Source organism: Oryctolagus cuniculus, chromosome 9 (genome assembly GCF_964237555.1).
Source record: "Oryctolagus cuniculus chromosome 9, mOryCun1.1, whole genome shotgun sequence".
NCBI lineage: Eukaryota > Metazoa > Chordata > Mammalia > Lagomorpha > Leporidae > Oryctolagus > Oryctolagus cuniculus.
In genome coordinates, this window is record NC_091440.1 from 102,426,751 (window position 1) to 102,438,956 (window position 12,206).

Below are 12,206 nucleotides of genomic sequence, written 5' to 3' on the forward strand. Positions count from 1 at the left end.
CCTCTGCCACAGACCAAGCCCTAGCTAGGTAGCGGGGATCCACACTCTTGAAGAAAAAAATGAAAGAAATGGCTTAAGCCTCGGAAGCTTGGTGATGTGAGGAAGGGTCCCTGTCCAACAGGGGACTGGGCTGTGGTGGTCACTGCCACTTCAATGGAGCCACAGGGGACCTGGCTGAAGTTACATTAAGAGCTTCTGGGGGACATCTGAGAAGGAAACTGCCCAGGCAGAGTGGCCTGTGGGGGGGCGTCTATCAGGGTCACCCCACCACCCAGCCGCCGACAGCTGCCCACCTCCCTTGGCCGATCCTAGTGGCCGGGTCGTAAGAACCTGAGAGGGGCTCACCGGTCCAGCAGGCCCCGATCATGAGAGCAGGTTCCCGCCGGGGCGGGTGGATGAGGCCGTTGTCATGGATGAGGGCGGGGTCGAAGGAGATGCCATCAGTGTAGAGTGTGACCGTGGGAAACTCAAGGTTCAGCGCATAGTGGTGCCACTCATCATCACAGACCTGCGGGCAAGGCAAGCAGCCACTTCTTCCCCGGCCCCTCACATACCCAGCTCTGGAGCAGAGCTCCCCTGTGAACTGCTGTCCACTCAGCTCAAAGAGTGACACCCGTGTCCAAAATCTGTCAGGCACCAGCCTAGTACCCAGTCCATCATTCACGTAAATCTCTACACCATAAATGCTCTTAAGAGGACTAAAACTGATGTAGGGGCCAGCATGTGGCACAGTGGGTTAAGCAGCGGCTTGGGACACCAGCATCTCCTATCAAAGCGCCAGTTTGAGTTCCGGCTGTTCTGCTTCCACTCCGGCTCCCTGCTAATGTGCCAGGGAAAGCAAGAAAATGATGGCCTAAGAGCTTGGACTCCTGCCACTCATTTGAGAGACTTGGATGGAGTTCCTGGCTCCTGATTTCAGCCTGGCACAGGCCTGGCTGTGCAGTCATTCAGGAAGTGAACTAGTAGATGGAATATTTCTCTCCCCCACCCAATGCTTTGCCTTTCAAATAAATAAATCTTTTAGGAAAAAATTATGGGGACCGGAGTTGTGGCATAGCAGACAAAGCCACTGTCTGCCATGCCAGCATCCCATAGGGGTGCCAGTTCATGTCCTAGCTGCTCCACTCTTGACCTGGTTCCATGCTAATGGCCTGGGAAAAGCAGCAGAAGATGGTTCAAATGCCTGGGCCCCTGCCACCCATGTCGGAGACCTGAGTGAAGCTCCTGGCTCCTAGCTTCAGCCTGGTCAGCCCTGGCCATTGTAGCTACTTGGAGAATGAACCAGCAGTTGGAAAATGTCTCTCTGTCTTTCCCTCTCTCTAACTCTTTCAAATAAATAAAACAAATCTTTAAAAATAAATAAATAAAGGGGCTGGCACTGTGGTGCAGTGGGTTAAGCACTGGCATCCTCTATGGGCATTGGTTCTAATCCCAGCTGCTCCACTTCCAATTCAGCTCCCTACTAATTGGCCTGAGAAAGGAGCAGAAGATGGCCTAAGTATTTGGGCCCCTGCACCCATCTGAGAGTCCCAGATGAAGCTCCTGACTCCTGGCTCCTGCCTGGCGCAGTTCTGACTGTTGTGGCCATCTGGGGAGTGAACCAGCACATGGAAGACCTCTCTCTCTCTCTCTCTCTCTCTCTCTCTCTCTCTTTCTCCTCTCTGCTTCTCCCTCTCTATAATTCTGCCTTTCAAATAAATAAATCTTAAAAATAAATTAAAATAATTTTAAAAACATCTATAAACATATACATGGTACTGGAACCTCTAGAGTAGCTTATTTTATTTTATTTCCATTTTATTTTAAAGGCGGAAAGACAAAGAGAAAGCTGTGCTGTTTTCCAGCGAGGTTTGGAACCGCGGGTCGAAGGATGGGCAGGGACTACTGTCCGAGCAATGGTCAAGTTTTATCAGTTTTACAAGGGGTTTTATGCTCACACAATCACAGCAGGCTTCTTCACCCAGGGGGCTAGTACAAGGAAATATGTTTTCTATCAAAGGAGATGATATTCGTGTCTCGTATAATCTGAAGGAACAATCCGTATTAAAAAGATGGCCAAAATATTTGCCTTCAAGGACAGATATAGCCTGCAGCTGCAGGAGAAAAGGGGGCTGCAGTATCCAGCCAAGGGACACTCTCAGACTAGCACATGGTGCAGGGTGACTTCTGCCCCACTCCCCAAAGTGCTCCTCAGGCTTCCCACGTACATCTCAGATTCGACCTAGCCCAGTCTCCACAGAAAGCTACCACCTGCTGGTTCACTCCTCAAATTCTCCCAACAGCCAGGGCTGGGCCAGGTCAAAGTTAGGAGCTTAGATCTCAATCAAGTCTCCTACATGGGTTCAGGGACCCAAGTACTTGAGCCATCACTTGCTGCCTCCCAGTATGTACATTAGCAGGAAGCTGGAATCAAAATTGAATCCAGGACTGGAACCCAGGAACACCGCTATGGGATGCAAGTGTCCCAAGCAACAACTTGACTACTGCACCAAATGCTCTCCCCCGGGTTAAATTTTTTTAAATAGAGGGAAAAGAGGACAGGTACCTTGGCACAACAGGTTAAGTCACTGTGCTTAGGACTTCCACACTTAGGATTTCCATATCCCATACCCAGTTCTGGATACTCCACTTCTGATCCAACATCCTGCTCACACATCGGGAAGGCAGCAAATGATGCCTCAAGTACTTTGATCTCTGTCACCCACGTGGGAGACCCTGAGGGGAGTTCCTGGCTCCTCCCCAGCTATTGTGAGCATTTGGGAATATGAACCAACAGATGGAAGATTTCTCTCTGTCTTTATTGGAAAGTCAGGATGACAGAGACTGAGGGAAAGACAGAAAGAGAGATCTTCCATCCACTGGTTCACTCAATTATCTGCAATGGCCAGAGCTGGGTCAGGTCAAAGCCAGGAGCCATGAGTTTCATCTGGGTCTCCCACGTGGGTGGCAGGGGCCCAAACACCTGGGACATCTTCTGCTGCTTTTCCCAGGCCATTAGCAGGAAGTTGGATCAGAAGTGGAGCAGCTGGGACACAAATGGCATCCATATGGGATACTGGCATTAGAGGTAGCAGCTTTACCTGCCATACCACAATGCCAGCCCCAAATAAATCAGTCTTGGAGAGAGAGAGAGAGAGAGAGAGAGAGAGGATAACAAGGAAGTAAAAGATAACTAGTTGGATTTGGTGTTAGTAGTAATTTGTACCCTATTCCCTTTTAACCCAGAAGTACTTTCTGTAGTTGACAACCTTGGAAGAAAAGAACAAGAAAACCAGGGCATAGAATGGCCCCGGACTGAAAGCAGAGAATGAAAGAGGGGGCACAGGGCAGTGCAGATGGTGCCAGCCCCAGTCCTGGGACCCTCCTTTCCTAAAAGGTGGAGACATCCCCAGCCCTCCCAGGAGCTGGCCACCAGCCTCACCTGCTCCAGCTTCCAGAGGAATTTGACTGGGCGCGCACTCTCCAGCAGGGGCCAGTAGAGGAAGGCAATTCGGCAGCCATGGACAGTCAGTGAGTAGTGAGAGAAGCCATCCTCTGAGGGGAGAGAACGAGGGCAAGGCTCACCACAGGTCCTGAGGCAAGAGCAAGTTCAAAGCCACAGGAGGGAGAGACATTGGATTCTCTCCGTCCTCTCCCACTCTCTCTCTCTCACACACACACACATTCCAGCCCCTGGGGGATGGGGAATGCTGACCAGCCTGCCCCTACCCAGCTCTTTATCAGCGCTTTGGTTGGTACACACCTCACGGGTGACAACCCTTTTCAGGTTGAGAGAAATGGGGTCGTAGAAGTAGCTAGAAATAAAAGAGTAGGTCAAAGCTGAGCCCTCCCTGGAGGGGTGTGCCACTGCTGTTGAAGGAGGGGGAGGGGGTCCTTGGAAATGGAGCTGATTATCCCTCAGGGAGGAGGAAGCGATGGGAGTGGGAGAGAAGGAACAGGGCGCATGGTTTCCCAGGTTGTCCCATTGCAATGCAGCGCAGCAGAGATGGGGGCAGTGCCCTACATGACATGCAGGGGGACTGCTTAGCCAACTGCACATGGCAGCGAGGAGGCCCCTTGCACTCCCAGAGCTGTAGGATCTCAGCATGTCATCTTGGGGGTAAGTCACGGAATTTCAGGGACTCTCAACTTTAGCACTGACATCTCAGAAATGAAGAGAGGGAAGTGAGCTGTCCAGAATCCAACCCTGGACTGTGACAGGTGCGAGACAAGAAGCCAGTGTCCCACACGAGCCTGGCGCCCTGAGGGAGACTCACCATTCTGGACAGTGTTACACACGATGGTCTCCTCCTCCTTCTTGCCCTTGTTGGGGGTTACACCATGCTTCATCCAGAAAGACAGGGTAAAGTGGTCACTGAGGCTGTCCTGGGGCCCAGAGCCCAGCCCGGCTGTGCCGCCCAGGGGCACCTGCACAGCTTGGGTGCCATTGAACCAGTAGATGAGGCTGCTGTCCTGACTGTAGTGTACTGAGAGCCCTGCTGTCCAGTTGGCATTGGGGCCGGGCATGGGCAACAGATCCACCTCCCCAGTGGCAGCACCTGCAGGAGCCCAAGGAAGCACAGGTGTCAGAGCCGAGAGGCAGCAGGTGGAGGGATGCAGAAGAGTGACTGATGGGAAAACAAAGAGCTTCCTGTGGCCTCTCAGAGACAAGAGAACGGGGTGGGGGTGCGTTTGGGGTAGCAGAACAGATAAGGTGCCGCTTAGACACCCACATCCCACATCCCACATTGGAGTGACTGGGTTCAAGTTCTGGCTCTGCTCCTGATTCCAACTTCCTGCTAACCCAGGAAGCAAGAAAGAAAATGATGGCTCAAGTACTTGGGTCCCTTCCACCCACATGGGAGGCACAGAGTAAGCTCCTGGCTCCTGGCTTCAGCCTGGCCCAGTCCTGGCTGTTGCAGGCATTTGGGGAATGAACCGGCAGACAGAAAATCTCTCTCTCTGCCTTTCAAATACATTAGATAAATAAATGAAATTTTCATTAAAAAAAATACATATGGTATCTGTCTTTTGGGAACAGGCTTATTTCACTAAGTATAATGGTTTCCAGTTGCATCTATTTTGTTGCAAAACACAGGATTTTATTTTCTTTTAATTTTTTTAATCACTGAGTAGTATTCCATAGTGTATATATACCATAATTTCTTCATCCAGTCATCAGTTGATGGACATCTGGGTTGATTCCATATCTTAGCTATTGTGAGCTGCATTATGTGTTCCTTGATCTGTGGTAACTATAATAGAGTACCTAAAATGAATGTATTGGAGTGAAACTGACATTTTGAGATTTCATAACTGTTTACAGCCCTTGTCCCTTCTGTTGAGGAACAGTTTTTTTTTTTCTTTTTACTATTTGTTGAACTCTTTACCTACCTTAGGGTTAATCTTATGAGTATAAAGTAAACTGAAAATAGATCTCTGTAAAAATTAAGAGTGGGAATAGGAGAGAGAGGAGGAAGAAGGGAGGGAGCATGAACGTGGGGGAGGGAGCTTAGTGGGGGAAGAATCACTATGTTCCTAAGTCTGTATATATGAGAGACATGAAATTTGTATATCTTAAATAATTAAAAAAAAAAAAAAGAGGCATGGACCTCTCTTCCAGGAGTATCTCTCCAGCTAACTCAACACATTCTCCAACATTTTCCCTCTCCCTACAGTATCTGGTAACTGTTGCTACAATCATGCATCTTTGCCAAAGACGTATTTGCCCTCCCTTTATGCCATAAGAGTTGATCACTGCCCCAGCCCCTGTGGATATATGCACCTGTGGGTGGCCAGAGGAGACAGAAGGCAGATACTTGGGATGGGCCAGAGGAGACTGAGGCAGAGGCCAGGAGGGAAGGGCCAGGCTGAGGGAGTGCTGGGGGTAGGGGCACACCCACCGCAGAGCTTCCGTAGTGCCCGTTCGGAGTAGTTGTCTCGGTCACAGCCCTTGGCCACGTGGCTGGTCTGCAGCTCTATGGTGGCCTGAATGCTCCAGAGCGGCTCATCGCAGGTCTCCAGGCGGATGCCAGGGAACAAAGCCAAGCTCCCAGCGCCGGGTGCGTATTCAATCCTTTTGTTCCAGCCTGTGGGGGTGAGATGGGGGGAGCCATGGAGAGAGAGAAGGGGAAGACAGCCCCTCCCAGCTATACTCCTTCTTGCCATGTCCACTGACCCCCTGGGACTCCTAGGAAAATGACCTACCCAGGGCAGAAGCCCACCCCTCAAAGATGCTGCCAACCCCAAAGCTGGCCCCCACGACTGTCAGGAGGGACAGAGAGAGAGAGAGCAGGGTGAGTCACAGAGCCGAGCTACCTACCTTGCCAACTGGGTTTACAGGTGGGCTTCACCTGGATCTCCACCTCGGCGTCATCCGCCGCCCGCTTCTTCCCGCAGTCGTAAGCCGTCACTGTAAACTTATAGAGCCGCTCGCCGCTGTACTGCAGCTTCTCTGTGTTCTCAATGTTCCCTGGGGTAGGAGTGGGGGAGGTCAGATGGGGTCAGGAGCATTGCAGAAAGCGCAGGCAGGCAAGCGGAGGTTGCCCAGCTAATTGGGCAGCAGATGGACTGGGCAGCAGGAAGCTTGGAGGGTGTCTGGAAGCCGGGAGGAGGGGCAGGAGACCGGAGAGCACAGGCCTTGGTCATCCTGAGGGACATGGGTGCACGGAGGCCAGGCAGCTGGGGCGGAAGGCAGAGGGCGAACTCACCATCATTGTCAATGAGGAAAGGGGTGTTGGGGGTCAGGATCTCGTAGTAACAGATCTGGCTGTACTGCGGAGAGCAGTCGCCGTCGATGGCTTCTACCCGCAGGATGCGGTCATACAGCTTCCCCTCGGTCACTGCAGCACGGTACAGCCGCTCCACAAACACTGGGGCAAACTCGTTCACATCATTGACCCGCACGTGCACAGTCGCCCTGCACATGGACCAGGGTGGGAGGAGGGATGAGGAGGCATCAGCCAGAGCTCGGCACAAGCAGGAATCCAGACAGGGAGTGAACAGGAGGCAGCCAGTCTAACCCAGAGCCTGGGGCAGGCGGCAGCATGCTCCTGCTCATCCCACAAGGCATCAGGCTGATCCACCATCGTGCCAGACCCAGGGCAACCCGAAGGAGGGGGCCCAGGCTGATGGAAGGGATGAGGAACAAGCAGCAGGGGCCACCAGGAGCTTATTATGTCCATGGCTTCTGTACAGAATGCTACAGGTTAGGGAGCCAAGACAAGGGGTAAGGCACAAAACCCAGCAGCTCCTTCCTTCTCTATGGTCAGATTCAATGGGTTAATCAAGGATTATGAAGAGTAAAAGCTACACTCAGAAGGGAAATAGCATTTGTACAAAAGTCACAGGCCAGGACCAACGTTGTGGCATGCTGAGGTAAGCCCCCGCCTGCAATGCCGGCATCCCATAAGGGTGCTGATCCAAATCCCAGCTGTTCCACTTCTGATACAGCTCCCTGCTACTGCACCTGGAAAGCAGCAGAGGATGGGCTGAGTGCTTGGACCTCTGCACCCATGTGGGAGAACCGGATGGAGTTCCAGGCTCCTGGCTTCAACCTGGCTCAACCCTGGCCATTGTGACCATTTGGGGAGTGAAACAGCAGACAGAAGATCTCTTTCTGTCTCTGTCTCTCCCTCTCTCTTTAACTCTGCCTTTCAAATAAATAGATAAACCTTAAAAAAAAAAAAAGTCCTAGGTCACCTGTCACATTTGAGCAGTGAGCTGTGCACTGCCTTCCTTGCCTGGCTGTGAAATTTGTGTGTCAGGTGTGATCCCGCACCACTTATACACCACTAGGTAAGAAGAGTGGGGTCTAGATCCTATATGCTGAACCCTTCCACCAGGCAAGGTCCAGGCTCCTAGGGCCCAGACGCGAAAGTACCGGCTCCAAATGGGAAACTGAGTCACAAAGAGCATTTTTTCTCTACTGCCTCTGAGTGGCCCAGGAATCCTGACTGCTGATCTTTCTCTTATCCTCAGATGAGAAGTTAGCTGGCAACAGAGACAGGTGTCCCACAGGTGCACGTCTCTCATGCTGTACCCAGCCCCTGTCCCACCCTCGCCAAGAGCCCTAGGTATGTGTTAGGAATCGTGTGTGTGGTGGACACTGCCAGTGGACTCGAGGGGGCAGTTGAAAGGAATCTGGGTGGGTTCACCCTCTTCCTCCTTGTTCTCCACCTCCCACGCACCGAGACCTCCACCCCACGCCAGGCACTGTGTGCAGGCTTTCTGCGTCTTCACAGCAGCCTGCCAAAGTCATCACCACCTCCCCTGAGGTATAGATAAGGAAAAGCAGGTCCGGAAAGGCTAAGTAAGTGCCCAGAGTCCTAGGAGGCAAAGCCAGGATTAGATCCCCTGATCTCTGCTATGTTTTTCTGTCTCCTCGACTGAAGATCCCCGACGCTTGGGAACAGCGGGGCAGGGGAGTGGCCATCCAGTGAGGCATGGACGGAGGATAGTGAGGGGCTTGGGAGCAGGCAGGAGGGCCCTACGTTGTGGCCCACGGGGCGGGGGACAAGGACTCCCTCACTTGTGAGACTTCTTGGTGTTGGCACCGTCGGGGCCCTCGCCACAGTCATAGGCCTGGATGGTGAAGGTGTGCTCCTTCTGGGCCTCGCAGTCCACTGGCTCCTTGGCCCGGATCAGTCCTTCTCCTGTTGCCTTGTCCAGGATCACAGCTTCGAAGGGCACCCCAGACCCATGGAGCCGGAAACCACAGATCTCACCTGGCCAAGGACGGAAGGGAAGGAGCAAGGCTCCAGCACCACCTGCTACATCCCCTTCCCTGCCTTCAGCCTCCCCTCCACTTCCCTCCCAAAGCCCCAGCCCTTGGCTTGCAGGCATGGAAGCAGTGGTCATCAGACACACCACTCCAACTCAGCTCCCCGGGAGCAGCAGCCTCTCAGGGCCCCAGGCTTGAGATCTGGCAGACCCAAGTCATGCTTAACCCCTGCCTGCCTGGCATCATTTGTTCAGCCTCCATTCTTGGAGGTAGCCCGCTCCCCCTCCTTGAGCCCATTTCTACTTTCCCACGGTCTCTTTCCCATTTCTTCCACTCCCAGGACTCCTCCCTCACCTCTGCCCTCTACTCTCCCACCAGCTTTTCTCTGCCCTGTCCTGCCTTGCCAGCCCCAACCCCAATTACCTGCATAGCGCAGGGGGGCGTCTTTATCCAGGGCGAAGAGTGGAGGGTTCAGCAGCACCGTGTTGTCATTCTCCATGACTATGCCCTGGTATTCTGCCTCGATCCATGGCTTGTGCTTGTTGGCTGGCCCCGCCCCAAGGAGAGGAGAGGAATCACCTGTGAGTGGGCCCCTCCACTCCCACTACAGCCCTGCCTGACCCAGACAACCCACAGCCCAGCACCAGCACCCTTTCCACGCCCTGGGAGGGCTGAGGACAAGAAATCGGCTACAGAAGGAGTCTGAGGTCCGTGGGAGGTCACAGCCATCTCCGATGGCAGACAGATAGTTTCCATGGCAACAGCCTGCCCTGTGGGAAAGGAGACCACTATGTCCCCCCAAGCCACAGTCAGGAGGTGAACAATCTTCTTGGGAGACTGGGGCTTGGGGCCCTCAGAAGGGCCCTGGGGAAAGGAAGGGATTCATTAGGGGTAGCATTGAAACCAGCAAAAGAAGATCTAGAAGTTTCCTGGAGTCTGATTAACCCCTTTCCCTACTCCACTTCAACCCTATCTCTTCCCTCTGCACTTCTCCAGCCAAGCCCCAACCTCAGGCCATTCTCCCAGAGTAGAGGAAGAGGAGAAGACAGAGAAGAGAAGATATATAGGACAGAGGGAGGGGGACAGAGGCAGGCAAGGAGAGAGCAGAGGAATCGATGCCAAATGACTGGACCCAGCAGAGCCAGCATCCTAAGGGATTACGGAGCTGGCCTAGAAACACAGCAAATCCCTCCCTACTTCCCACCCCACGCCCAAGAGAACACACTCAGACCAGTGCATTCCCATGTCCTCTCCAAGGCCCCCAAGCTCACACTCCTTGCTATACACACCCAGGACTTAATTCTTGTCTGCCCCGCCCCCTCCTGGGCTCGGCCAGCAGCCAATGCAGCCTGGCTGTGACTCACTCAGACTCCAGGTCCCCGGGGTCCCTGCAGACCCAGCTGGCCCCTGACTCCTCCCCGGGGAAGACCTCTCCCACAAGCCTGGCAAGTGGCCACAGGGACACCCAGGGCACTCAGTGAAGCTCAGCCCATTCCCCTCTCTTCCCACACCCCCAGCCATCCCTAACCTCCACGTCCGTCACTCTGCCTGACCCGTCACGCCAACACTCAGGCTCCCCAAGCAAGTTCCCACCGCACATCAGCCAGACAATGTGTGGGGGTTGTCATAGCTTCAGGGGAAACCGAGTCATCAAAGGGCACCTCCATCCCACTAACTCATGCTGAGCAAGAAACCCCATCTCCACTCTCCCTGCAACCACACCCCACAAGCCCCCTGGTACCGCAGCGTCTGCCCTGCTCTCATCCACGGCCACCATGACCTCCGTGCTACCGGCTGAGGAGAAAGCCACAGGATGGTGCCCAGGAACTGCAGAAGGCTGAGGCTGGGCACTGAGGAGGAGAGCACCGGCCAGAGGGCGACGGGCGCGGAGGGAATGGCTGGCACCATCTCCTGGGCTCCCCGCGCCGACCTCGCTCCTCTCTCGGGGTTTCTGAACCTGTGTCACTGCTCCTCTCCTCTTGGGCACGCCGGGTCCATTCCCTCTCCCTCTCTCCTCCTCACCTTCCATTCACTCCCCCCCCCCTTTCTGCCGCCTCCACCTTTACCCTTCTCAATCCCCTTCTTGTCCTCCTCCTCCCACGCCTCCCCTCCCTCTTCTCCTTTTCAGCTCTGCCTCGCCCCCCTCCCCCCACACACACACCTCTGCCCCTTCCAGCGCCCCCCAGCCCCCAGCCCGCCCCTGGGACAGCCTCGCCCAGCTGAACGGAGCTGCTGTTGGCCAGAGAGGGCCGCTCCGGTGCGCACCGCAAACCCGCGGATGCGGGCGCAGGGGAAGCGGTGCAGAGGAACGCGCACAACCAGACGTGCTCTGAATCGCTGAGCTGCACCCGACAGTTACTGCCCAGGATGGGATGGAGACGAAGCAGATGGATCTGCCACACAGCCTGGTGTGCGCACGTCTCGGTGAGAGCAGAAAATCCCCGCGAGACGGCTCTCACCCCGCCCCGGGGGAAGCCCCCCAGGACCCAAGCCTGCTGCCAGCACCGAGATTGTGGGTGAAACCCAGGACGGAATGGGGGCCAAGACGACCGGGACGGCCAGCAGCAGAAGCACGCGGGATGTGGCGCGAGGGGCAAAGGAAGCAATCCGTGGAAATGGACGGGAAGGGGACACCTGTCAGGGGCCAGAGAGCCCCCAGCCCCTCCTTCCCGCCGCCGCCCCCACCTCACTCACCTTTGTTAGCGGAGCTGGGAGGGTGCAGAAAGGCCAGCAAGAGGGGCAGCAGCAGCAGGGCCATGGTGCAGAGCTCGGCAGGGCAGGGCCAGGCTTGCGGTCCCCTGGGAGCCGCAAGCCTGCTTATTCCACCTTGGAGGAGGATGCGGGGGCTCTCGGAGGAGCGGACGGAACCCCGGGGGCAGCAGGGAAGCCGCAGAGAGGAGCCTGCCGCGCACGCTAGGCCATAGAGCCGGCCCTGGGACCCCAAGCCGGGCGGCCGAGGTGGGGCACTCGCCGCGGCCCCTTCGCGTTCCCCCGCGAGCCCCGCGTCCTCACGCTCTCTCACTCCCACCCCTGCCCGCTACTGCAGAATGACGTCAGCACAGCCAGGCGGGATTGACGGGGCCGCGGGCCAATCGGGAGGCCGGGGGGCTCAGGTGCTGCAGCGGGGGAGGGGACCAATGGGACCCGGGAGCAGGGGCGGGAGAACGGGTTAGCGCTTCTTCCCCTGACTGCAATTTGGGGGAGCAGAGGACTGCGGGGGCTAGGGCGGCAGCTGGGAAGTCATACAAGGGTGGGAAATAAGAGGGACGTGGGGAGATTGGAGAAGCGAGAAGCCAAATGGAGACGTCAGCGGAGACCTGAGGGCGGCCAGGAGGGGCGGCAGCCGCGTCACCCGGCCCTAACTCTGACTGAACCTCTTTCCACGGGCCCCTTCCATCCGCAGGGCCCTGCTGCATGCCTTCCGGGAATTGCGAAATGAATCCTGTCATCTGAGTCGGGGGGTGGGGAGGGGAACCATTTCAGTCACCAGCCCAGGTGGGTTGTG

General features: G+C 55.4%; 1 protein-coding gene across 2 annotated transcripts in view; it reads right to left on the bottom strand.

The window, feature by feature from the left end:
• Nucleotides 1–12,206, bottom strand: part of CLSTN3 (calsyntenin 3) — a 31,939-nt gene that overhangs the window by 18,878 nt on the left and 855 nt on the right. Inside the window, exons 1-9 of one of the 2 annotated variants that reach the window (XM_002712751.5) lie at nt 11,396–11,753; nt 9,125–9,247; nt 8,510–8,705; nt 6,690–6,898; nt 6,302–6,451; nt 5,883–6,068; nt 4,257–4,538; nt 3,422–3,534; nt 346–508 (exon numbers count right to left, since the gene is read on the bottom strand). In XM_002712751.5, the coding sequence (XP_002712797.2) occupies nt 346–508; nt 3,422–3,534; nt 4,257–4,538; nt 5,883–6,068; nt 6,302–6,451; nt 6,690–6,898; nt 8,510–8,705; nt 9,125–9,247; nt 11,396–11,459 (1,486 nt within the window). In that variant the 5' untranslated portion in view covers nt 11,460–11,753. Of the gene's footprint in view, nt 1–345; nt 509–3,421; nt 3,535–4,256; nt 4,539–5,882; nt 6,069–6,301; nt 6,452–6,689; nt 6,899–8,509; nt 8,706–9,124; nt 9,248–11,395; nt 11,754–12,206 lie in introns of those variants that run through there. The other variant, XM_008259773.4, reaches the window with a different exon arrangement.